Below are 26,741 nucleotides of genomic sequence, written 5' to 3' on the forward strand. Positions count from 1 at the left end.
GGTAGTGCTAACAGAGAGAGGAGTGTAACTCACAGACGTGTGGTAGTGCTAACAGAGAGGGAGTGTAACTCACAGATGTGTGGTAGTGCTGACAGAGAGAGAGGAGTGTAACTCATAGACGTGTGGTAGTGCTAACAGAGAGGGAGTGTAACTCACAGTTGTGTGGTAGTGCTAACAGAGAGAGGAGTGTAACTCACAGACGTGTGGTAGTGCTAACAGAGAGAAAGGAGTAACTCACAGACGTGTGGTAGTGCTAACAGACAAAGGAGTGTAACTCACAGACGTGTGGTAGTGCTGACAGAGGGAGAGGAGTGTAACTCACAGATGTGTGGTAGTGCTAACAGAGAGAGAGGATTGTAACTCACAGACGTGTGATAGTGCTAACAGACAGAGGAGTGTAACTCACAGATGTGTGGTAGTGCTAACAGAGAGAGAGGAGTGTAACTCACAGACGTGTGGTAGTGCTGACAGAGAGAGTAGTGTAACTCACAGACGTGTGGTAGTGCTAACTAACATAGAGAGAGGAGTGTAACTCACAGGTGTGTGGTAGTGCTAACAGAGAGAGGAGTGTAACTCACAGACGTGTGGTAGTGCTAACAGAGAGGGAGTGTAACTCACAGACGTGTGGTAGTGCTAACAGAGAGAGGAGTGTAACTCACAGACGTGTGGTAGTGCTAACAGAGAGAGGAGTGTAACTCACAGACGTGTGGTAGTGCTAACAGAGAGGGAGTGTAACTCACAGACATGTGGTAGTGCTAACAGAGAGGGAGTGTAACTCACAGACGTGTGGTAGTGCTAACAGAGATGGAGTGTAACTCACAGGCGTGTGGTAGTGCTAATAGAGAGGAAGTGTAACTCACAGACGTGTGGTAGTGCTAACAGAGAGGGAGTGTAACTCACAGACGTGTGGTAGTGCTAACAGAGAGAAAGGAGTGTAACTCACAGACGTGTGGTAGTGCTAACAGAGAGAGAGGAGTGTAACTCACAGGTGTGTGGTAGTGCTAACAGAGAGAGGAGTGTAACTCACAGACGTGTGGTAGTGCTAACAGAGGGGAGTGTAACTCACAGACATGTGGTAGTGCTAACAGAGAGGGAGTGTAACTCACAGACGTGTGGTAGTGCTAACAGAGAGGGAGTGTAACTCACAGACGTGTGGTAGTGCTAACAGAGAGAGGAGTGTAACTCACAGACGTGTGGTAGTGCTAACAGAGTGAGTGTAACTCACAGATGTGTGGTAGTGCTGACAGAGAGAGAGGAGTGTAACTCACAGACGTGTGGTAGTGCTGACAGAGAGAGGAGTGTAACTCAAAGGTGTGTGGTAGTGCTAACAGAGAGAGGAGTGTAACTCACAGGCGTGTGGTAGTGCTAACAGAGAGAGGAGTGTAACTCACAGGCGTGTTGTAGTGCTAACAGAGAGAGGAGTGTAACTCACAGTCGTTTGGTAGTACTAACAGAGAGAGGAGTGTAACTCACAGGCGTGTGGTAGTGCTAACAGAGAGAGGAGTGTAACTCACAGGCGTGTGGTAGTGCTAACAGAGAGAGGAGTGTAACTCACAGTCGTTTGGTAGTACTAACAGAGAGAGGAGTGTAACTCACAGACGTGTGGTAGTGCTAACAGAGAGAGAGGAGTGTAACTCACAGACGTGTGGTAGTGCTAACAGAGAGAGGAGTGTAACTCACAGACGTGTGGTAGTGCTAACAGAGAGAGGAGTGTAACTCACAGACGTGTGGTAGTGCTAACAGAGAGAGGAGTGTAACTCACAGACGTGTGGTAGTGCTAACAGAGAGAGGAGTGTAACTCACAGACGTGTGGTAGTGCTAACAGAGAGAGGAGTGTAACTCACAGACAGATGTGGTAGTGCTAACAGAGAGGGAGTGTAACTCACAGACGTGTGGTAGTGCTAACAGAGATGGAGTGTAACTCACAGGCGTGTGGTAGTGCTAATAGAGAGGAAGTGTAACTCACAGACGTGTGGTAGTGCTAACAGAGAGGGAGTGTAACTCACAGACGTGTGGTAGTGCTAACAGAGAGAAAGGAGTGTAACTCACAGACGTGTGGTAGTGCTAACAGAGAGAAAGGAGTGTAACTCACAGACGTGTGGTAGTGCTAACAGAAAGAAAGGAGTGTAACTCACAGACGTGTTGTAGTGCTAACAGAGAGAGGAGTGTAACTCACAGGCGTGTGGTAGTGCTAACAGAGAGAGGAGTGTAACTCACAGACGTGTGGTAGTGCTAACAGCGAGGGAGTGTAACTCACAAACGTGTGGTAGTGCTAACAGAGAGAGGAGTGTAACTCACAGACGTGTGGTAGTGCTGACAGAGAGAGGAGTGTAACTCACAGACGTGTGGTAGTGCTAACAGTAAAGGAGTGTAACTCACAGACGTGTGGTAGTGCTAACAGAGTGAGGAGTGTAACTCACAGACGTGTGGTAGTGCTAACAGAGGGAGAGGAGTGTAACTCACAGACGTGTGATAGTGCTAACAGAGAGAGGAGTGTGACTCACAGATGTGTGGAAGTACTAACAGAGAGAGGAGTGTAACTCACAGGCGTGTGGTAGTGCTAACAGAGAGGGAGTGTAACTCACAGATGTGTGGTAGTGCTAACAGAGAGAGAGGAGTGTAACTCACAGACGTGTGGTAGTGCTAACAGCGAGGGAGTGTAACTCACAGATGTGTGGTAGTGCTAACAGAGAGAGGAGTGTAACTCACAGACGTGTGGTAGTGCTGACAGAGAGAGGAGTGTAACTCACAGACGTGTGGTAGTGCTAACTAACAGAGAGAGAGGAGTGTAACTCACAGACGTGTGGTAGTACTAACAGAGAGAGAGGAGAGTAACTCACAGACGTGTGGTAGTGCTAACAGAGAGGGAGTGTAACTCACAGACGTGTAGTAGTGCTAACAGAGAGAGGAGTGTACCTCACAGACGTGTGGTAGTGCTGACAGAGAGAGAGGAGTGTAACTCACAGGCGTGTGGTAGTGCTAACAGAGAGAGGAGTGTAACTCACAGGCGTGTGGTAGTGCTAACAGAGATAAAGGAGTGTAACTCACAGACGTGTGGTAGTGCTGACAGAGAGAGGAGTCTAACTCACAGACGTGTGGTAGTGCTAACAGAGAGAGGAGTGTAACTCACAGGCGTGTGGTAGTGCTAACAGAGAGAGGAGTGTAACTCACAGACGTGTGGTAGTGCTAACAGAGTGAGAGGAGTGTAACTCACAGGCGTGTGGTAGTGCTAACAGAGAGAGGAGTGTAACTCACAGGCGTGTTGTAGTGCTAACAGAGAGAGGAGTGTAACTCACAGTCGTTTGGTAGTACTAACAGAGAGAGAGGAGTGTAACTCACAGGCGTGTGGTAGTGCTAACAGAGAGAGGAGTGTAACTCACAGGCGTGTGGTAGTGCTAACAGAGAGAGGAGTGTAACTCACAGTCGTTTGGTAGTACTAACAGAGAGAGGAGTGTAACACACAGACGTGTGGTAGTGCTAACAGAGAGAGAGGAGTGTAACTCACAGACGTGTGGTAGTGCTAACAGAGAGAGGAGTGTAACTCACAGACGTGTGGTAGTGCTAACAGAGAGAGGAGTGTAACTCACAGACGTGTGGTAGTGCTAACAGAGAGAGGAGTGTAACTCACAGACGTGTGGTAGTGCTAACAGAGAGAGGAGTGTAACTCACAGACGTGTGGTAGTGCTAACAGAGAGAGGAGTGTAACTCACAGACATGTGGTAGTGCTAACAGAGAGGGAGTGTAACTCACAGACGTGTGGTAGTGCTAACAGAGATGGAGTGTAACTCACAGGCGTGTGGTAGTGCTAATAGAGAGGAAGTGTAACTCACAGACGTGTGGTAGTGCTAACAGAGAGGGAGTGTAACTCACAGACGTGTGGTAGTGCTAACAGAGAGAAAGGAGTGTAACTCACAGACGTGTGGTAGTGCTAACAGAGAGAAAGGAGTGTAACTCACAGACGTGTGGTAGTGCTAACAGAAAGAAAGGAGTGTAACTCACAGACGTGTTGTAGTGCTAACAGAGAGAGGAGTGTAACTCACAGGCGTGTGGTAGTGCTAACAGAGAGAGGAGTGTAACTCACAGACGTGTGGTAGTGCTAACAGCGAGGGAGTGTAACTCACAAACGTGTGGTAGTGCTAACAGAGAGAGGAGTGTAACTCACAGACGTGTGGTAGTGCTGACAGAGAGAGGAGTGTAACTCACAGACGTGTGGTAGTGCTAACAGTAAAGGAGTGTAACTCACAGACGTGTGGTAGTGCTAACAGAGTGAGGAGTGTAACTCACAGACGTGTGGTAGTGCTAACAGAGGGAGAGGAGTGTAACTCACAGACGTGTGATAGTGCTAACAGAGAGAGGAGTGTGACTCACAGATGTGTGGAAGTACTAACAGAGAGAGGAGTGTAACTCACAGGCGTGTGGTAGTGCTAACAGAGAGGGAGTGTAACTCACAGATGTGTGGTAGTGCTAACAGAGAGAGGAGTGTAACTCACAGACGTGGTAGTGCTAACAGCGAGGGAGTGTAACTCACAGATGTGTGGTAGTGCTAACAGAGAGAGGAGTGTAACTCACAGACGTGTGGTAGTGCTGACAGAGAGAGGAGTGTAACTCACAGACGTGTGGTAGTGCTAACAGAGAGAGAGGAGTGTAACTCACAGACGTGTGGTAGTGCTAACAGAGAGAGAGGAGTGTAACTCACAGACGTGTGGTAGTGCTAACAGAGAGGGAGTGTAACTCACAGACGTGTGGTAGTGCTAACAGAGTGAGAGGAGTGTAACTCACAGGCGTGTGGTAGTGCTAACAGAGAGAGGAGTGTAACTCACAGGCGTGTTGTAGTGCTAACAGAGAGAGGAGTGTAACTCACAGTCATTTGGTAGTACTAACAGAGAGAGAGGAGTGTAACTCACAGGCGTGTGGTAGTGCTAACAGAGAGAGGAGTGTAACTCACAGGCGTGTGGTAGTGCTAACAGAGAGAGGAGTGTAACTCACAGTCGTTTGGTAGTACTAACAGAGAGAGGAGTGTAACACACAGACGTGTGGTAGTGCTAACAGAGAGAGAGGAGTGTAACTCACAGACGTGTGGTAGTGCTAACAGAGAGAGGAGTGTAACTCACAGACGTGTGGTAGTGCTAACAGAGAGAGGAGTGTAACTCACAGACGTGTGGTAGTGCTAACAGAGAGAGGAGTGTAACTCACAGACGTGTGGTAGTGCTAACAGAGAGAGGAGTGTAACTCACAGACGTGTGGTAGTGCTAACAGAGAGAGGAGTGTAACTCACAGACATGTGGTAGTGCTAACAGAGAGGGAGTGTAACTCACAGACGTGTGGTAGTGCTAACAGAGATGGAGTGTAACTCACAGGCGTGTGGTAGTGCTAATAGAGAGGAAGTGTAACTCACAGACGTGTGGTAGTGCTAACAGAGAGGGAGTGTAACTCACAGACGTGTGGTAGTGCTAACAGAGAGAAAGGAGTGTAACTCACAGACGTGTGGTGTGCTAACAGAGAGAAAGGAGTGTAACTCACAGACGTGTGGTAGTGCTAACAGAAAGAAAGGAGTGTAACTCACAGACGTGTTGTAGTGCTAACAGAGAGAGGAGTGTAACTCACAGGCGTGTGGTAGTGCTAACAGAGAGAGGAGTGTAACTCACAGACGTGTGGTAGTGCTAACAGCGAGGGAGTGTAACTCACAAACGTGTGGTAGTGCTAACAGAGAGAGGAGTGTAACTCACAGACGTGTGGTAGTGCTGACAGAGAGAGGAGTGTAACTCACAGACGTGTGGTAGTGCTAACAGTAAAGGAGTGTAACTCACAGACGTGTGGTAGTGCTAACAGAGTGAGGAGTGTAACTCACAGACGTGTGGTAGTGCTAACAGAGGGAGAGGAGTGTAACTCACAGACGTGTGATAGTGCTAACAGAGAGAGGAGTGTGACTCACAGATGTGTGGAAGTACTAACAGAGAGAGGAGTGTAACTCACAGGCGTGTGGTAGTGCTAACAGAGAGGGAGTGTAACTCACAGATGTGTGGTAGTGCTAACAGAGAGAGAGGAGTGTAACTCACAGACGTGTGGTAGTGCTAACAGCGAGGGAGTGTAACTCACAGATGTGTGGTAGTGCTAACAGAGAGAGGAGTGTAACTCACAGACGTGTGGTAGTGCTGACAGAGAGAGGAGTGTAACTCACAGACGTGTGGTAGTGCTAACTAACAGAGAGAGAGGAGTGTAACTCACAGACGTGTGGTAGTACTAACAGAGAGAGAGGAGAGTAACTCACAGACGTGTGGTAGTGCTAACAGAGAGGGAGTGTAACTCACAGACGTGTAGTAGTGCTAACAGAGAGAGGAGTGTACCTCACAGACGTGTGGTAGTGCTGACAGAGAGAGAGGAGTGTAACTCACAGGCGTGTGGTAGTGCTAACAGAGAGAGGAGTGTAACTCACAGGCGTGTGGTAGTGCTAACAGAGATAAAGGAGTGTAACTCACAGACGTGTGGTAGTGCTGACAGAGAGAGGAGTCTAACTCACAGACGTGTGGTAGTGCTAACAGAGAGAGGAGTGTAACTCACAGGCGTGTGGTAGTGCTAACAGAGAGAGGAGTGTAACTCACAGACGTGTGGTAGTGCTAACAGAGTGAGAGGAGTGTAACTCACAGGCGTGTGGTAGTGCTAACAGAGAGAGGAGTGTAACTCACAGGCGTGTTGTAGTGCTAACAGAGAGAGGAGTGTAACTCACAGTCGTTTGGTAGTACTAACAGAGAGAGAGAGGAGTGTAACTCACAGGCGTGTGGTAGTGCTAACAGAGAGAGGAGTGTAACTCACAGGCGTGTGGTAGTGCTAACAGAGAGAGGAGTGTAACTCACAGTCGTTTGGTAGTACTAACAGGAGTAACTCACAGGCGTGTGGAGTGCTAACAGAGAGAGGAGTGTAACTCACAGACGTGTGGTAGTGCTAACAGAGTGAGAGGAGTGTAACTCACAGGCGTGTGGTAGTGCTAACAGAGAGAGGAGTGTAACTCACAGACGTGTGGTAGTGCTAACAGAGAGAGGAGTCTAACTCACAGACGTGTGGTAGTGCTAACAGAGAGAGGAGTGTAACTCACAGGCGTGTGGTAGTGCTAACAGAGAGAGGAGTGTAACTCACAGACGTGTGGTAGTGCTAACAGAGAGAGGAGTGTAACTCACAGACGTGTGGTAGTGCTAACAGAGAGAGGAGTGTAACTCACAGACGTGTGGTAGTGCTAACAGAGTGAGGAGTGTAACTCACAGACGTGTGGTAGTGCTAACAGAGAGAGAGGAGTGTAACTCACAGACGTGTGGTAGTGCTAACAGAGATGGAGTGTAACTCACAGGCGTGTGGTAGTGCTAATAGAGAGGAAGTGTAACTCACAGACGTGTGGTAGTGCTAACAGAGAGGGAGTGTAACTCACAGACGTGTGGTAGTGCTAACAGAGAGAAAGGAGTGTAACTCACAGACGTGTGGTAGTGCTAACAGAGAGAAAGGAGTGTAACTCACAGACGTGTGGTAGTGCTAACAGAAAGAAAGGAGTGTAACTCACAGACGTGTTGTAGTGCTAACAGAGAGAGGAGTGTAACTCACAGGCGTGTGGTAGTGCTAACAGAGAGAGGAGTGTAACTCACAGACGTGTGGTAGTGCTAACAGCGAGGGAGTGTAACTCACAAACGTGTGGTAGTGCTAACAGAGAGAGGAGTGTAACTCACAGACGTGTGGTAGTGCTGACAGAGAGAGGAGTGTAACTCACAGACGTGTGGTAGTGCTAACAGTAAAGGAGTGTAACTCACAGACGTGTGGTAGTGCTAACAGAGTGAGGAGTGTAACTCACAGACGTGTGGTAGTGCTAACAGAGGGAGAGGAGTGTAACTCACAGACGTGTGATAGTGCTAACAGAGAGAGGAGTGTGACTCACAGATGTGTGGAAGTACTAACAGAGAGAGGAGTGTAACTCACAGGCGTGTGGTAGTGCTAACTTAGAGGGAGTGTAACTCACAGATGTGTGGTAGTGCTATCAGAGAGAGAGGAGTGTAACTCACAGACGTGTGGTAGTGCTAACAGCGAGGGAGTGTAACTCACAGATGTGTGGTAGTGCTAACAGAGAGAGGAGTGTAACTCACAGACGTGTGGTAGTGCTGACAGAGAGAGGAGTGTAACTCACAGACGTGTGGTAGTGCTAACTAACAGAGAGAGAGGAGTGTAACTCACAGACGTGTGGTAGTACTAACAGAGAGAGAGGAGAGTAACTCACAGACGTGTGGTAGTGCTAACAGAGAGGGAGTGTAACTCACAGACGTGTAGTAGTGCTAACAGAGAGAGGAGTGTACCTCACAGACGTGTGGTAGTGCTGACAGAGAGAGAGGAGTGTAACTCACAGGCGTGTGGTAGTGCTAACAGAGAGAGGAGTGTAACTCACAGGCGTGTGGTAGTGCTAACAGAGATAAAGGAGTGTAACTCACAGACGTGTGGTAGTGCTGACAGAGAGAGGAGTCTAACTCACAGACGTGTGGTAGTGCTAACAGAGAGAGGAGTGTAACTCACAGGCGTGTGGTAGTGCTAACAGAGAGAGGAGTGTAACTCACAGACGTGTGGTAGTGCTAACAGAGTGAGAGGAGTGTAACTCACAGGCGTGTGGTAGTGCTAACAGAGAGAGGAGTGTAACTCACAGGCGTGTTGTAGTGCTAACAGAGAGAGGAGTGTAACTCACAGTCGTTTGGTAGTACTAACAGAGAGAGAGAGGAGTGTAACTCACAGGCGTGTGGTAGTGCTAACAGAGAGAGGAGTGTAACTCACAGGCGTGTGGTAGTGCTAACAGAGAGAGGAGTGTAACTCACAGTCGTTTGGTAGTACTAACAGAGAGAGGAGTGTAACACACAGACGTGTGGTAGTGCTAACAGAGAGAGAGGAGTGTAACTCACAGACGTGTGGTAGTGCTAACAGAGAGAGGAGTGTAACTCACAGACGTGTGGTAGTGCTAACAGAGAGAGGAGTGTAACTCACAGACGTGTGGTAGTGCTAACAGAGAGAGGAGTGTAACTCACAGACGTGTGGTAGTGCTAACAGAGAGAGGAGTGTAACTCACAGACGTGTGGTAGTGCTAACAGAGAGAGGAGTGTAACTCACAGACATGTGGTAGTGCTAACAGAGAGGGAGTGTAACTCACAGACGTGTGGTAGTGCTAACAGAGATGGAGTGTAACTCACAGGCGTGTGGTAGTGCTAATAGAGAGGAAGTGTAACTCACAGACGTGTGGTAGTGCTAACAGAGAGGGAGTGTAACTCACAGACGTGTGGTAGTGCTAACAGAGAGAAAGGAGTGTAACTCACAGACGTGTGGTAGTGCTAACAGAGAGAAAGGAGTGTAACTCACAGACGTGTGGTAGTGCTAACAGAAAGAAAGGAGTGTAACTCACAGACGTGTTGTAGTGCTAACAGAGAGAGGAGTGTAACTCACAGGCGTGTGGTAGTGCTAACAGAGAGAGGAGTGTAACTCACAGACGTGTGGTAGTGCTAACAGCGAGGGAGTGTAACTCACAAACGTGTGGTAGTGCTAACAGAGAGAGGAGTGTAACTCACAGACGTGTGGTAGTGCTGACAGAGAGAGGAGTGTAACTCACAGACGTGTGGTAGTGCTAACAGTAAAGGAGTGTAACTCACAGACGTGTGGTAGTGCTAACAGAGTGAGGAGTGTAACTCACAGACGTGTGGTAGTGCTAACAGAGGGAGAGGAGTGTAACTCACAGACGTGTGATAGTGCTAACAGAGAGAGGAGTGTGACTCACAGATGTGTGGAAGTACTAACAGAGAGAGGAGTGTAACTCACAGGCGTGTGGTAGTGCTAACAGAGAGGGAGTGTAACTCACAGATGTGTGGTAGTGCTAACAGAGAGAGAGGAGTGTAACTCACAGACGTGTGGTAGTGCTAACAGCGAGGGAGTGTAACTCACAGATGTGTGGTAGCGCTAACAGAGAGAGGAGTGTAACTCACAGACGTGTGGTAGTGCTGACAGAGAGAGGAGTGTAACTCACAGACGTGTGGTAGTGCTAACTAACAGAGAGAGAGGAGTGTAACTCACAGACGTGTGGTAGTACTAACAGAGAGAGAGGAGAGTAACTCACAGACGTGTGGTAGTGCTAACAGAGAGGGAGTGTAACTCACAGACGTGTAGTAGTGCTAACAGAGAGAGGAGTGTACCTCACAGACGTGTGGTAGTGCTGACAGAGAGAGAGGAGTGTAACTCACAGGCGTGTGGTAGTGCTAACAGAGAGAGGAGTGTAACTCACAGGCGTGTGGTAGTGCTAACAGAGATAAAGGAGTGTAACTCACAGACGTGTGGTAGTGCTGACAGAGAGAGGAGTCTAACTCACAGACGTGTGGTAGTGCTAACAGAGAGAGGAGTGTAACTCACAGGCGTGTGGTAGTGCTAACAGAGAGAGGAGTGTAACTCACAGACGTGTGGTAGTGCTAACAGAGTGAGAGGAGTGTAACTCACAGACGTGTGGTAGTGCTAACTAACAGAGAGAGAGGAGTGTAACTCACAGACGTGTGGTAGTACTAACAGAGAGAGAGGAGAGTAACTCACAGACGTGTGGTAGTGCTAACAGAGAGGGAGTGTAACTCACAGACGTGTAGTAGTGCTAACAGAGAGAGGAGTGTACAGAGAGAGGAGTTCACAGACGTGTGGTAGTGCTGACAGAGAGAGAGGAGTGTAACTCACAGGCGTGTGGTAGTGCTAACAGAGAGAGGAGTGTAACTCACAGGCGTGTGGTAGTGCTAACAGAGATAAAGGAGTGTAACTCACAGACGTGTGGTAGTGCTGACAGAGAGAGGAGTAACTCACAGACGTGTGGTAGTGCTAACAGAGAGAGGAGTGTAACTCACAGGCGTGTGGTAGTGCTAACAGAGAGAGGAGTGTAACTCACAGACGTGTGGTAGTGCTAACAGAGAGAGGAGTGTAACTCACAGGCGTGTGGTAGTGCTAACAGAGAGAGGAGTGTAACTCACAGGCGTGTTGTAGTGCTAACAGAGAGAGGAGTGTAACTCACAGTCGTTTGGTAGAACTAACAGAGAGAGGAGTGTAACTCACAGGCGTGTGGTAGTGCTAACAGAGAGAGGAGTGTAACTCACAGGCGTGTGGTAGTGCTAACAGAGAGAGGAGTGTAACTCACAGTCGTTTGGTAGTACTAACAGAGAGAGAGTGTAACTCACAGGCTTGTGGTAGTGCTAACAGAGAGAGGAGTGTAACTCACAGACGTGTGGTAGTGCTAACAGAGAGAGGAGTGTAACTCACAGGCGTGTGGTAGTGCTAACAGAGAGAGGAGTGTAACTCACAGGCGTGTTGTAGTGCTAACAGAGAGAGAGTGTAACTCACAGTCGTTTGGTAGTACTAACAGAGAGAGAGAGGAGTGTAACTCACAGGCGTGTGGTAGTGCTAACAGAGAGAGGAGTGTAACTCACAGACGTGTGGTAGTGCTAACAGAGAGGGAGTGTAACTCACAGACGTGTAGTAGTGCTAACAGAGAGAGGAGTGTAACTCACAGACGTGTGGTAGTGCTGACAGAGAGAGAGGAGTGTAACTCACAGGCGTGTGGTAGTGCTAACAGAGAGAGGAGTGTAACTCACAGGCGTGTGGTAGTGCTAACAGAGATAAAGGAGTGTAACTCACAGACGTGTGGTAGTGCTGACAGAGAGAGGAGTCTAACTCACAGACGTGTGGTAGTGCTAACAGAGAGAGGAGTGTAACTCACAGGCGTGTGGTAGTGCTAACAGAGAGAGGAGTGTAACTCACAGACGTGTGGTAGTGCTAACAGAGTGAGAGGAGTGTAACTCACAGGCGTGTGGTAGTGCTAACAGAGAGAGGAGTGTAACTCACAGGCGTGTTGTAGTGCTAACAGAGAGAGGAGTGTAACTCACAGTCGTTTGGTAGAACTAACAGAGAGAGAGAGGAGTGTAACTCACAGGCGTGTGGTAGTGCTAACAGAGAGAGGAGTGTAACTCACAGGCGTGTGGTAGTGCTAACAGAGAGAGGAGTGTAACTCACAGTCGTTTGGTAGTACTAACAGAGAGAGGAGTGTAACTCACAGGCGTGTGGTAGTGCTAACAGAGAGAGGAGTGTAACTCACAGACGTGTGGTAGTGCTAACAGAGTGAGAGGAGTGTAACTCACAGGCGTGTGGTAGTGCTAACAGAGAGAGGAGTGTAACTCACAGGCGTGTTGTAGTGCTAACAGAGAGAGGAGTGTAACTCACAGTCGTTTGGTAGTACTAACAGAGAGAGAGGAGTGTAACTCACAGGCGTGTGGTAGTGCTAACAGAGAGAGGAGTGTAACTCACAGACGTGTGGTAGTGCTAACAGAGAGAGGAGTGTAACTCACAGACGTGTGGTAGTGCTAACAGAGAGAGGAGTGTAACTCACAGACGTGTGGTAGTGCTAACAGAGAGAGGAGTGTAACTCACAGACGTGTGGTAGTGCTAACAGAGAGAGGAGTGTAACTCACAGACATGTGGTAGTGCTAACAGAGAGGGAGTGTAACTCACAGACGTGTGGTAGTGCTAACAGAGATGGAGTGTAACTCACAGGCGTGTGGTAGTGCTAATAGAGAGGAAGTGTAACTCACAGACGTGTGGTAGTGCTAACAGAGAGGGAGTGTAACTCACAGACGTGTGGTAGTGCTAACAGAGAGAAAGGAGTGTAACTCACAGACGTGTGGTAGTGCTAACAGAGAGAAAGGAGTGTAACTCACAGACGTGTGGTAGTGCTAACAGAAAGAAAGGAGTGTAACTCACAGACGTGTTGTAGTGCTAACAGAGAGAGGAGTGTAACTCACAGGCGTGTGGTAGTGCTAACAGAGAGAGGAGTGTAACTCACAGACGTGTGGTAGTGCTAACAGAGAGGGAGTGTAACTCACAAACGTGTGGTAGTGCTAACAGAGAGAGGAGTGTAACTCACAGACGTGTGGTAGTGCTGACAGAGAGAGGAGTGTAACTCACAGACGTGTGGTAGTGCTAACAGTAAAGGAGTGTAACTCACAGACGTGTGGTAGTGCTAACAGAGTGAGGAGTGTAACTCACAGACGTGTGGTAGTGCTAACAGAGGGAGAGGAGTGTAACTCACAGACGTGTGATAGTGCTAACAGAGAGAGGAGTGTGACTCACAGATGTGTGGAAGTACTAACAGAGAGAGGAGTGTAACTCACAGGCGTGTGGTAGTGCTAACAGAGAGGGAGTGTAACTCACAGATGTGTGGTAGTGCTAACAGAGAGAGGAGTGTAACTCACAGACGTGTGGTAGTGCTAACAGCGAGGGAGTGTAACTCACAGATGTGTGGTAGTGCTAACAGAGAGAGGAGTGTAACTCACAGACGTGTGGTAGTGCTAACAGAGAGAGGAGTGTAACTCACAGACGTGTGGTAGTGCTAACAGAGAGAGGAGTGTAACTCACAGACGTGTGGTAGTGCTAACAGAGAGAGGAGTGTAACTCACAGACGTGTGGTAGTGCTAACAGAGAGAGGAGTGTAACTCACAGACATGTGGTAGTGCTAACAGAGAGGGAGTGTAACTCACAGACGTGTGGTAGTGCTAACAGAGATGGAGTGTAACTCACAGGCGTGTGGTAGTGCTAATAGAGAGGAAGTGTAACTCACAGACGTGTGGTAGTGCTAACAGAGAGGGAGTGTAACTCACAGACGTGTGGTAGTGCTAACAGAGAGAAAGGAGTGTAACTCACAGACGTGTGGTAGTGCTAACAGAGAGAAAGGAGTGTAACTCACAGACGTGTGGTAGTGCTAACAGAAAGAAAGGAGTGTAACTCACAGACGTGTTGTAGTGCTAACAGAGAGAGGAGTGTAACTCACAGGCGTGTGGTAGTGCTAACAGAGAGAGGAGTGTAACTCACAGACGTGTGGTAGTGCTAACAGCGAGGGAGTGTAACTCACAGGCGTGTGGTAGTGCTAACAGAGAGAGGAGTGTAACTCACAGACGTGTGGTAGTGCTGACAGAGAGAGGAGTGTAACTCACAGACGTGTGGTAGTGCTAACAGTAAAGGAGTGTAACTCACAGACGTGTGGTAGTGCTAACAGAGTGAGGAGTGTAACTCACAGACGTGTGGTAGTGCTAACAGAGGGAGAGGAGTGTAACTCACAGACGTGTGATAGTGCTAACAGAGAGAGGAGTGTGACTCACAGATGTGTGGAAGTACTAACAGAGAGAGGAGTGTAACTCACAGGCGTGTGGTAGTGCTAACAGAGAGGGAGTGTAACTCACAGATGTGTGGTAGTGCTAACAGAGAGAGAGGAGTGTAACTCACAGACGTGTGGTAGTGCTAACAGCGAGGGAGTGTAACTCACAGATGTGTGGTAGCGCTAACAGAGAGAGGAGTGTAACTCACAGACGTGTGGTAGTGCTGACAGAGAGAGGAGTGTAACTCACAGACGTGTGGTAGTGCTAACTAACAGAGAGAGAGGAGTGTAACTCACAGACGTGTGGTAGTACTAACAGAGAGAGAGGAGAGTAACTCACAGACGTGTGGTAGTGCTAACAGAGAGGGAGTGTAACTCACAGACGTGTAGTAGTGCTAACAGAGAGAGGAGTGTACCTCACAGACGTGTGGTAGTGCTGACAGAGAGAGAGGAGTGTAACTCACAGGCGTGTGGTAGTGCTAACAGAGAGAGGAGTGTAACTCACAGGCGTGTGGTAGTGCTAACAGAGATAAAGGAGTGTAACTCACAGACGTGTGGTAGTGCTGACAGAGAGAGGAGTCTAACTCACAGACGTGTGGTAGTGCTAACAGAGAGAGGAGTGTAACTCACAGGCGTGTGGTAGTGCTAACAGAGAGAGGAGTGTAACTCACAGACGTGTGGTAGTGCTAACAGAGTGAGAGGAGTGTAACTCACAGGCGTGTGGTAGTGCTAACAGAGAGAGGAGTGTAACTCACAGGCGTGTTGTAGTGCTAACAGAGAGAGGAGTGTAACTCACAGTCGTTTGGTAGTACTAACAGAGAGAGAGAGGAGTGTAACTCACAGGCGTGTGGTAGTGCTAACAGAGAGAGGAGTGTAACTCACAGGCGTGTGGTAGTGCTAACAGAGAGAGGAGTGTAACTCACAGTCGTTTGGTAGTACTAACAGAGAGAGGAGTGTAACACACAGACGTGTGGTAGTGCTAACAGAGAGAGAGGAGTGTAACTCACAGACGTGTGGTAGTGCTAACAGAGAGAGGAGTGTAACTCACAGACGTGTGGTAGTGCTAACAGAGAGAGGAGTGTAACTCACAGACGTGTGGTAGTGCTAACAGAGAGAGGAGTGTAACTCACAGACGTGTGGTAGTGCTAACAGAGAGAGGAGTGTAACTCACAGACGTGTGGTAGTGCTAACAGAGAGAGGAGTGTAACTCACAGACATGTGGTAGTGCTAACAGAGAGGGAGTGTAACTCACAGACGTGTGGTAGTGCTAACAGAGATGGAGTGTAACTCACAGGCGTGTGGTAGTGCTAATAGAGAGGAAGTGTAACTCACAGACGTGTGGTAGTGCTAACAGAGAGGGAGTGTAACTCACAGACGTGTGGTAGTGCTAACAGAGAGAAAGGAGTGTAACTCACAGACGTGTGGTAGTGCTAACAGAGAGAAAGGAGTGTAACTCACAGACGTGTGGTAGTGCTAACAGAAAGAAAGGAGTGTAACTCACAGACGTGTTGTAGTGCTAACAGAGAGAGGAGTGTAACTCACAGGCGTGTGGTAGTGCTAACAGAGAGAGGAGTGTAACTCACAGACGTGTGGTAGTGCTAACAGCGAGGGAGTGTAACTCACAAACGTGTGGTAGTGCTAACAGAGAGAGGAGTGTAACTCACAGACGTGTGGTAGTGCTGACAGAGAGAGGAGTGTAACTCACAGACGTGTGGTAGTGCTAACAGTAAAGGAGTGTAACTCACAGACGTGTGGTAGTGCTAACAGAGTGAGGAGTGTAACTCACAGACGTGTGGTAGTGCTAACAGAGGGAGAGGAGTGTAACTCACAGACGTGTGATAGTGCTAACAGAGAGAGGAGTGTGACTCACAGATGTGTGGAAGTACTAACAGAGAGAGGAGTGTAACTCACAGGCGTGTGGTAGTGCTAACAGAGAGGGAGTGTAACTCACAGATGTGTGGTAGTGCTAACAGAGAGAGAGGAGTGTAACTCACAGACGTGTGGTAGTGCTAACAGCGAGGGAGTGTAACTCACAGATGTGTGGTAGTGCTAACAGAGAGAGGAGTGTAACTCACAGACGTGTGGTAGTGCTGACAGAGAGAGGAGTGTAACTCACAGACGTGTGGTAGTGCTAACTAACAGAGAGAGAGGAGTGTAACTCACAGACGTGTGGTAGTACTAACAGAGAGAGAGGAGAGTAACTCACAGACGTGTGGTAGTGCTAACAGAGAGGGAGTGTAACTCACAGACGTGTAGTAGTGCTAACAGAGAGAGGAGTGTACCTCACAGACGTGTGGTAGTGCTGACAGAGAGAGAGGAGTGTAACTCACAGGCGTGTGGTAGTGCTAACAGAGAGAGGAGTGTAACTCACAGGCGTGTGGTAGTGCTAACAGAGATAAAGGAGTGTAACTCACAGACGTGTGGTAGTGCTGACAGAGAGAGGAGTCTAACTCACAGACGTGTGGTAGTGCTAACAGAGAGAGAGGAGTGTAACTCACAGGCGTGTGGTAGTGCTAACAGAGAGAGGAGTGTAACTCACAGACGTGTGGTAGTGCTAACAGAGTGAGAGGAGTGTAACTCACAGGCGTGTGGTAGTGCTAACAGAGAGAGGAGTGTAACTCACAGGCGTGTTGTAGTGCTAACAGAGAGAGGAGTGTAACTCACAGTCGTTTGGTAGTACTAACAGAGAGAGAGGAGTGTAACTCACAGGCGTGTGGTAGTGCTAACAGAGAGAGGAGTGTAACTCACAGGCGTGTGGTAGTGCTAACAGAGAGAGGAGTGTAACTCACAGTCGTTTGGTAGTACTAACAGAGAGAGGAGTGTAACACACAGACGTGTGGTAGTGCTAACAGAGAGAGAGGAGTGTAACTCACAGACGTGTGGTAGTGCTAACAGAGAGAGGAGTGTAACTCACAGACGTGTGGTAGTGCTAACAGAGAGAGGAGTGTAACTCACAGACGTGTGGTAGTGCTAACAGAGAGAGGAGTGTAACTCACAGACGTGTGGTAGTGCTAACAGAGAGAGGAGTGTAACTCACAGACGTGTGGTAGTGCTAACAGAGAGAGGAGTGTAACTCACAGACATGTGGTAGTGCTAACAGAGAGGGAGTGTAACTCACAGACGTGTGGTAGTGCTAACAGAGATGGAGTGTAACTCACAGGCGTGTGGTAGTGCTAATAGAGAGGAAGTGTAACTCAGAGACGTGTGGTAGTGCTAACAGAGAGGGAGTGTAACTCACAGACGTGTGGTAGTGCTAACAGAGAGAAAGGAGTGTAACTCACAGACGTGTGGTAGTGCTAACAGAGAGAAAGGAGTGTAACTCACAGACGTGTGGTAGTGCTAACAGAAAGAAAGGAGTGTAACTCACAGACGTGTTGTAGTGCTAACAGAGAGAGGAGTGTAACTCACAGGCGTGTGGTAGTGCTAACAGAGAGAGGAGTGTAACTCACAGTCGTTTGGTAGTACTAACAGAGAGAGGAGTGTAACACACAGACGTGTGGTAGTGCTAACAGAGAGAGAGGAGTGTAACTCACAGACGTGTGGTAGTGCTAACAGAGAGAGGAGTGTAACTCACAGACGTGTCGTAGTGCTAACAGAGAGGGAGTGTAACTCACAGACATGTGGTAGTGCTAACAGAGAGGGAGTGTAACTCACAGACGTGTGGTAGTGCTAACAGAGATGGAGTGTAACTCACAGGCGTGTGGTAGTGCTAATAGAGAGGAAGTGTAACTCACAGACGTGTGGTAGTGCTAACAGAGAGGGAGTGTAACTCACAGACGTGTGGTAGTGCTAACAGAGAGAAAGGAGTGTAACTCACAGACGTGTGGTAGTGCTAACAGAGAGAAAGGAGTGTAACTCACAGACGTGTGGTAGTGCTAACAGAGAGAAAGGAGTGTAACTCACAGACGTGTGGTAGTGCTAACAGAGAGGGAGTGTAACTCACAGGCGTGTGGTAGTGCTAACAGAGAGAGTGGTGTCTTGGGAGGATGGGGGCGTCAGGGTCATCATAGTAGCCTCCACCTTCAGACCGTTCTTCATCAGGAAGTTACACTTAGACGCTGCGTTGATCAGGTACCACGGCCCTCCCATCTACAACACACACACGATACAGCAGGGTTTCAACATTGACAACGTCAAGGCACGTCCGCCACTGGCTGTGTTTGTGCTGTAGTTGTGAGATCATGTTTGCACACACACACACACACACACACACACACACACACACACACACACACACACACACACACACACACACACACACACACACACACAAACACACTCTTGTACCTACCTGTTGTATGTCAATGTTCTGAGCTGGTGGGGTGTCGTCAATGGGGTTCACCTTTGGCTTCTTGGGAGGTCTCCTCTGGGGTCGTGGTCGGCTCTTTGCTCCCCCAATCGCCTCCGCCGACCCCCATAGACACACACACACCACCATTAGCATGGTAACACACTGCCACACCCCAGTCATTCTAGCACTGTCCCCAAAACACTCCCAACACCGTTCTCTGCTTTTTCCTTCTGCTGTGTCTGTCCCACAAGTTTCTTATCACAATGCTAGTGTAATCTGATTAATTTTGCCTTGATCCCTGCTAAATGATTATGTCTAGTGTAATACCAGAACTGATGTCCATCGACAAGGAAAAAAATGACCCACTCCTCCCTCGATTTATCTTTCCCTCTGTCTTGTGTCCGACCTTCACTTTCTCTGTGCTTCCTCTTTCTGGACAAATGTTGACACCCACACGCACACACACAGAGGGGGTGATGACCTCTTGCTGTGTTTATCATTAACAGCCCTTTACTGGCAGTGGGCTGGACATACCAGTCAGTGCAGTGTGTGCTTCTGACAGAGAGGGGGCGATGTTGATATCATTGTTGTAACTGCATTGCATTCATGTATTAAGACCCCTCGACTTATTCTAAAATGGATGACAAAAAAATATCCTCATCAATCTACACCCCATAATGACGAAGCAAAAACAAGTTTGTAGAAATTTGTGCAAATATATATTAAAAAAACAACTGTTGTATCACATTTACTTAAGTATTCAGACCCTTTACTCAGTACTTTGTTGAAGTACCTTTGGCTCTCGAGTCTTCTTGGGCATGATGTTACCAGCTTGGCACACCTGTATTTGGGGCGTTTCTCCCATTCTTCTCTGCAGATCCTCTCAAGCTCTGTCAGGTTGGATGGGGAGTGTCACTGCACAGCTATTTTCAGGTCTCTCCAGAGATGTTTGATCGGGTTCAAGTCCAGGCTCTGGCTGGGCTACTCAAGGACATTCAGAGACTTGTCCCTAAGCCACTCCTGCATTGTCTTGGCGGTGTGCTTAGGGCCTTTGTCCTCGTGGAAGGTGAACCATCTAGTGATAATTTCATTACTGAGAGAGACTTGGACAATTATTCAAACAATCATCAATTAATTATTGCAATAATGAAACTGTCGACCGCAAACTCTAAGTTGTGAAGCTGCGAGCTTCCCTAACAATGAAGCTAGAGTGGACACCATAAATACTCAGCATTAGCAGGCCAGTCTTACTCTTAGTTAAATATATAATTGTTTACTTTTAATATCAAACACATCAGGTAAATATGTAATTGTCCCCTGACAACCTTTGCCCTAGTCTGAGGTCCTGAGCACTCTGGAGCAAGTTTTCATCAAGGACCGCTCTGAACTTTGCTCCGTTCATCTTTCCCTCGATCCTGACTAGTCTCCCAGCCACCCTGCCGCTGAAAACATCCCCACAGCATGATGCTGCCACCACCATGCTTCACCGTAGGGATGGTGCCAGGTTTCCTCCAGATGTGACGTTTGGCATTCAGGCCAAAGAGTTCAATTATGGTTTCATCAGACCAGAGAATCTTGTTTCTTATGGTCTGAGTCCTTTAGGTGTATTTTGGCAAACTCCAAGCGGGCTGTCATGTGCATTTACTGAGGAGTAGCTTCCGTCTGGCCAGTCTACCATAAAGTCCTGATTGGTGGAGTGCTGCAGAGATGGTTGTTCTTCTGGAAGTTTCTCCCATCTCCACAGAGGAACTCTGGAGCTCTGTCTGAGTGACAATCGAATTCTTGGTCACCTCTCTGACTAAGGCCCTTCTCCCTGATTGCTCAGTTTGCCCATGCATCCAGCTCTTGGAAGCAAACTCTTGGTGGTTTTGGTGGTTAAAACTCTTTCCATTTAAGAATGATGGAGGCCACTGTGTTCTTGGGGACCTTCAATGCTGCAGAAGTGTTTTGGTACCCTTCCCCAGATCTGTGCCTCGATACAATCCTGTATCGGAGCTCTGCAGACAATTCCTTCGAACTCATGGTTTGGTTTTTGCTCTGACATGCACTGTCAACTTTCGGATCTTATATAGACAGGTTTGTGCCTTTCCAAATCATGTCCGATCAATTGAATTTATCACAGGTGGACTCCAATCAAGTTGTAGAAACATCAAGGATGATCAATGGAAACAGGATTCACCTGACCTCAATTTAGTCTCACAGCAAAGGGTCTGAATACTTATGTAAATAAGGTATTTATGTTTGTTTTTTTATATACATTTGCAAAAGAATCTAAAAACTTTTTTTTGCTTTGTCATTATGGGGTATTGTGTGTAGATTGATGAGGAAATGTTTTAATTGATACATTTTAGAATAAGGCTGTAACGTAACAAAATGTGGAAAAAGGGAAGGGGTCAGAATACTTTCCGAATGCACTTTATACTGTATTTTACAACTGATTTCTCTTTTTAAACCAACACAAACACACTCGACTATTTTGTCAACTGAACACAATATAACACTTTCCAAGCACACAAGAAAAAATACAAATTTTATTGACAGAATATGCTCCTGGTTGAAGGGTTCATATGGCAGTAGGTTCTACCACAGACACAGACTAACTGTACACAACAGCAGACACTAATGGCTCGATTCAATGAGCGGTCAAAAATACTCCTTACCTATTTTTTTTCTAAAAAGCTATTTTTCTTTCTTTTTGACCATTTTAACGGAAAACTATTACAGTAAGGTACTTCATTTTTACCCAGAAATGATTTGATAGAGATTTTTTTTTTAAACACTGCATTAGGCCTTTAACTCTCAGAGCGACCCAGTGACTATGATTGAAGACCCTTTAATATAATGGACAGACATAAAAATGTGACCATATGAAAACATATGGTCCCCCTTTACCCCCTTACCCCTATAACATACTGTGTCGTAGTTGGGGCTAGAGTTAGGCTGGGAACAGATGTAAATACAGTCTGGTAAATATTACAGGTTCATCTCTGATCAGTTACAGAAAGATACAGACATAGAAAACAGTATTCCTGATGCCGAGGTCAGGAAATCAGGAAAATTCCATCTATGGTCATTGTTAGGGATCCAGGTGTCAGTTCTGTCGTGTTTTACTGGACCTTGGGTTTGTGTTCTCTGGGTTTGAAGGCTTGCTCTGGTCAGGCCTAGGTGGTTTTAGATGGTTCTAAGCGGTCCTAGGAGCTCCACTAGTCTTCGGGTGTGAGATCTCTCGGTCTGAAGTTAAGAGACTGGCTGTTGATGCAGAACCTCTGTCCTGTGGGGTCTGGTCCATCTTCAAACACATGACCCAGATGGGCATCACACTGTAGCGCACACACACACACACACACACACACACACACTAGGGTAAAAATAATACAGTAGAGGAGACAGAACTCACACCACACCAACACATCTCTCTGCATTATTACCCAGAATGCAACTCACATGTTTACAGAGGACCTCTGTCTCGGCACTACCCATGGTGTTGTCAGGGCGACGGATGATGGATGCATGGCTCTCGTCGCACTCCCACGTCCCATGAGCCTCTTTGAACGCTGGCCAGCCTGTCCCAGAGTCATATTTTGCCTCTGAACTACAGAGAGAGACAGAGAAAGAGAGAGACAGAGAAAGAAACAGAAACACAGAGAGAGAGAGACAGACACAGAGAGAGAGGTCTAGTAAGAGGTTTAGTCTAAACGCTCATATTCGGGTTAAATTAAGATGTTAGGGGTTAGAGTGAATTCGGGTTAGAGTGAAGTCAGGTGAGGTGTTAGGGAGGTGTAGGGGGGTTAGATGGTTACCTGAAGAGGGGAGTATCGCAGCACACACAGTGGTACATCCCCACCTCACTATGGTTCAGATAGAGACCGCTGAAGGGCTGAGGACACAAATACACACACCTGGCTAACACACAGTAAACACACTATATGTTGTCTTTCTTGTCATCATTGAAGCTTTCAGATCAGTGCAAATGAAGGATTCAGCCCACATGTCATTCTTTAACCAACTGCTCTTATCTTTCACTCTGAGGAAGGTTAGAAACAAAGAACAAAGTCCATTCAAAACTACACACTGAACCCACTGACATTTATAAAGGACTGTCAGTCAGTGGTCACTGAGGCTGAGGACAGGCAAAGTGTGTGTGCAGTGTGTGACTCACCATCTCTGTCCCCTTCTCCCTCGTGACCACATACTGTTCAGGGGTAAGTTTTTTCTGCCAGTCTGTGGTCTCATCGTAACGAGTCAGAGATCCTGAGCCTGTAACACACACACTGATAAGCAAAATGTGTTGAACGTTTTGTTGCATTTTCTTTAGTTGTCATTGAAATAAAATATCCATTGCTTTGTGCTTTTCATTTCGCCACTTCTGCCTAATTAGATTTGAGCACAATGGATTTCTGCTCTTTGGAGCAAATGTGACCCCCAGGAAAAATGTGTCAGCAAGCATGTGACAGATGGCTGTCTGGCAACTTCCACTGGTCTTTTCTGCATCAACCTATTACATAACATGACAAAAATACTTGGTAATTTCTTTAAAATTATAGATACACTATGACCTAGTTTTATTAAAATGGTATCTAATAAACTTGTGTTGAAATTCAACTTCATTTGAATAAACTTAATTTTAACTGACAGACAATAAAGTATCCTATGCAGATGCAAGCTATGTAATTCCATTCTATAAAGCCTTATTCGATTCTACCAGAATAGTTCAAACCTGAACTAGTGGAGACAGGACGGATGAAAGCAGGAACCCTGGTCTTGGGCAATAAGGCGGACTTGGCAGCTACTCTCTGAGAGATGATGAGCGAAAGTCGGACGATAGAACGATACATGTTTCTCCTGCAGAATTTGGCTGTGCGCTACAGTCCTCCGTGCAGAAAGTGGTCTGTATCGAAGTCAAGTGCAGCCGTTTGCGTTTGCGCTGCTCTGACCTAATCTGCGTTGATCGAGGACTTTCAACGCTCCAGCGAGTTCCTGCCGGTCCCTGCCTGCCGGTTTCCTTCCCTGGCCTGCGCTGCTGTCCAGTATTCGGTAGGCTTCTGGGAAGACCCGGTCACAAACTAGATATATTATATAGGTCAGAGTTGATAAGGAAGATAACAGTGACAGAGGACAATTGCTTCTTTTGTTGTTGGGCTGGATGGTTAAATTTGAAGAATCTCAAATTTAAAACATATTTTTATTTATTTAAATATTTTTGGCTTACTACATGATTCCATGTGTGTTATTTCATAGTTTTGATGTCTTCACTATTATTTTACAATGTAGAAAATAGTAAAAATAAAGAAAAACCCTTGAATGAGTAGATGTGTCCAAACTTTTGACAGGTACTTTTTTATTTTTTATTTTATTTTTTATTTCACCTTTATTTAACCAGGTAGGCTAGTTGAGAACAAGTTCTCATTTGCAACTGCGACCTGGCCAAGATCAAGCATAGCAGTGTGAACAGACAACACAGAGTTACACATGGAGTAAACAATTAACAAGTCAATAACACAGTAGAAAAAAAGAGAGTCTATATACATTGTGTGCAAAAGGCATGAGGAGGTAGGCGAATAATTACAATTTTGCAGATTAACACTGGGGTGATAAATGATCAGATGGTCATGTACAGGTAGAGATATTGGTGTGCAAAAAAGCAGAAAAGTAAATAAATATAAACAGTATGGGGATGAGGTAGGTAAAATTGGGTGGGCTATTTACCGATAGACTATGTACAGCTGCAGCGATCGGTTAGCTGCTCAGATAGCAGATGTTTGAAGTTGGTGAGGGAGATAAAAGTCTCCAACTTCAGCAATTTTTGCAATTCGTTCCAGTCCAGTTTATTTATTTATTTTATCCGTTATTTTACCAGGTAAGTGAGAACACGTTCTCATTTGCAGCAACGACCTGGGGAATAGTTACAGTTACAGGGGATAGGAGGGGGATGAATGAGCCAATTGTAAACTGCAGACACACACACACACACACAGAGAGTAATACCAGAGACTTTACTTTGAGGTGGGGGGAGAAGCATTTCAAAAGAGTAATTCACATTTGACCCTTAAGACTACATGACGTTAGAAGCAAATTAATATTTTTTAAACACTTTTGAACTCAGCTGGAGTTGAAATAACAGATAAGCAGACAGCCCCAGCCTGCATAAAATGACTGACTGGTTGATCTGGAACAGTCGCGGGCCCAACCTTACACCATGGAACCATGCCAAAGGTGAATACACAATCACAGTGTCTGTCTTGGGAACAGATATTTCAACATCGTCTGTGGTTTGTTGACAAGACATTACCCAACTTTACTAAGGTCAGACGCTGAGAATTATAAATCAATCGAGTCATGTGATGTTGGATAATACTTGAATGACAACAGTGTCTTCTGGGTAAAACAACTTAGCACAAAGATAGAATGGGATAGCTGCAGTCTAGTTTAGACAGTTGATAAAAGCTTAGTTCAGACTGGTAAGGTATAGTCTGGTATTGTATAACCTGGGGTCGTGTGGTGCGTTGGTCCTGAGCAGCCTCCCAGGGTAGTGTATGATGTCTATGGTCTATAACAAGGACGGGCAACTTTGATGGGGGTGGGGGATACACAAAAAAAACGGAACTCAGCATGAGGGGCCGGAGTGGCTCGTGGGTCTGCGTACCCACATCCATATACCCCGCCGAGATAGCAGTCTTATGGCTTGGGGGTAGAAGCTAAATAGCAATAAAACGGCTAAATAGCTAATTAAATGGTTACCCTGTCCATCTGCACTGACCCTATGAAAACTCACAAGACTATACAGTATGTAACACACGCTTACTCACAACACACACACGCGCATACCAACACATCGAGGGGCCTCCCGAGAGGCGCAGTGGTCTAAGGCACTGCAGCGCAGTGCTAGCTGTGCCACTAGAGATTCTGGGGTCGAGTCCAGGCTCTGTGGGCATTGTGTCAAGAAGCAGTACGGCTTGTTTGGGTTTTGTTTCGATATAGCATCATTCTTGTGTATTTTATTCCCTGTGTTACTATTTTTAATTTAGATTACTTTTTACACTCTAAACAATCATTCCATGATAAAGTACGTACATGTGACATATTCGGCACATGTGACAAATACAATTTGATGTTGTGTCTTTCTGAGGCTCCATTGCTCCTCCACTGGGCCTCTCTCTCAGCCAGAGCAGGCCTGTTTAACATGCAGCAGCATCAGTCCTACATCCACTCCCCTCTCCCCTCTCCCCCAATACTCTAACAAATAACAGAAGCACAGCGCCTACTGACCACTCTCTCACTACAGACTACCAGAACTCTACACACACCACATGAAAACAACAAGGTCTAGGTTACAGTAAAACTAGAAATATTTTAATATTAAATATGAGACAAATGAATATGGAGACACACAATCTTTGGGTGAGAGGGTACTGATTAGGGTTCAATATTTTCCCGCTATTTTACAAATGTTCCATCCAGAGAATAAATCATTTTTCTCCCGGGTAACCCGGTATTTCCTGCCAAAACAGGAAGTGTCATTCAAAAGCATTATCATTTTTTGATTAAAGTTTTGATCAGCATGATGAGCCATATATTAAAATACATTTTATGAGCCCTACATTAACCACATTTAAATGAGCCCATATCTCATTCCAAAATAATGGGCATTAATATAGAGTTGGTGCCCCCTTTGCTGCTATAACAGCCCCCACTCTTCCACTAGATGTTGGAACAATGTTAAGGGAACTTGCTTCCATTCGGCCGCAAGAGCATAAGTGAAGTCGGGCACTTATGTTGGGCGATTAGTCCTGGCTTGCAGTCGGCGTTCCAATTCACCCCAAAGGTGTTCAAAGGGGTGGAGGTCAGTGCTTTGTGCAGTCCAGTTAAGTTCTTCCATACCAATCTCGACAAACCATTTCTGTATGGACCTCGCTTCACTGGTCCTAAGGGGTCTAGCCCGAACCATGAAAAACTGCCCCAGACCATTATTCCTCCTCCACCAAACTTTACAGTTGGTACTATGCATTCGGGCAGGTAGCGTTCTCCTGGCAACCGCCAAACCCGGATTTGTCAATCGGACTGCCAGAGGGTGAAGCGTGATTCATCACTCCAGAGAATGCGTTTCCACTGCTCCAGAGTCCAATGGCGGCGAGCTTTACGCCACTCCAGCCGACACTTGGCATTGCACATGTCAGCCTTAGACTTGTGTGCGGCTGCTCGACTATGGAAATCCATTTCATGAAGCTCCTGACGAATAGTTCTTGTGCTGAAGTTGCTTCCAGAGGCTGTTTAGAACTT

The 26,741-nt window shown here is 46.9% G+C and overlaps 2 protein-coding genes across 2 annotated transcripts in view; both read right to left on the bottom strand.

The window, feature by feature from the left end:
- c8g (complement component 8, gamma polypeptide) overlaps nucleotides 1-18,901 on the bottom strand; it is a 41,432-nt gene extending 22,531 nt beyond the window's left edge. The window contains exons 1-2 of the mRNA XM_042298908.1: nucleotides 18,465-18,901; nucleotides 18,117-18,262 (exon numbers count right to left, since the gene is read on the bottom strand). Coding sequence (XP_042154842.1) covers nucleotides 18,117-18,262; nucleotides 18,465-18,644 — 326 coding nt within the window. The 5' untranslated portion in view covers nucleotides 18,645-18,901. The remainder of the gene's footprint in view (nucleotides 1-18,116; nucleotides 18,263-18,464) is intronic.
- A 2,074-nt stretch (nucleotides 18,902-20,975) lies between these two features.
- On the bottom strand, nucleotides 20,976-23,515 carry msrb2 (methionine sulfoxide reductase B2). The gene is made up of 5 exons (XM_024409478.2): nucleotides 23,182-23,515; nucleotides 22,624-22,721; nucleotides 22,265-22,341; nucleotides 21,909-22,056; nucleotides 20,976-21,784 (listed from the first exon to the last, which is right to left on the bottom strand). The coding sequence occupies exons 1-5, from the start codon at nucleotides 23,297-23,299 to the stop codon at nucleotides 21,668-21,670; spliced, it is 558 nt and encodes a 185-aa protein (XP_024265246.1). The 5' UTR covers nucleotides 23,300-23,515; the 3' UTR covers nucleotides 20,976-21,667.
- Between the last annotated feature and the right edge of the window lie 3,226 nt (nucleotides 23,516-26,741).

The sequence above is a fragment of the Oncorhynchus tshawytscha genome, linkage group LG16 (genome assembly GCF_018296145.1).
Source record: "Oncorhynchus tshawytscha isolate Ot180627B linkage group LG16, Otsh_v2.0, whole genome shotgun sequence".
Taxonomy (NCBI): Eukaryota; Metazoa; Chordata; class Actinopteri; order Salmoniformes; family Salmonidae; genus Oncorhynchus; species Oncorhynchus tshawytscha.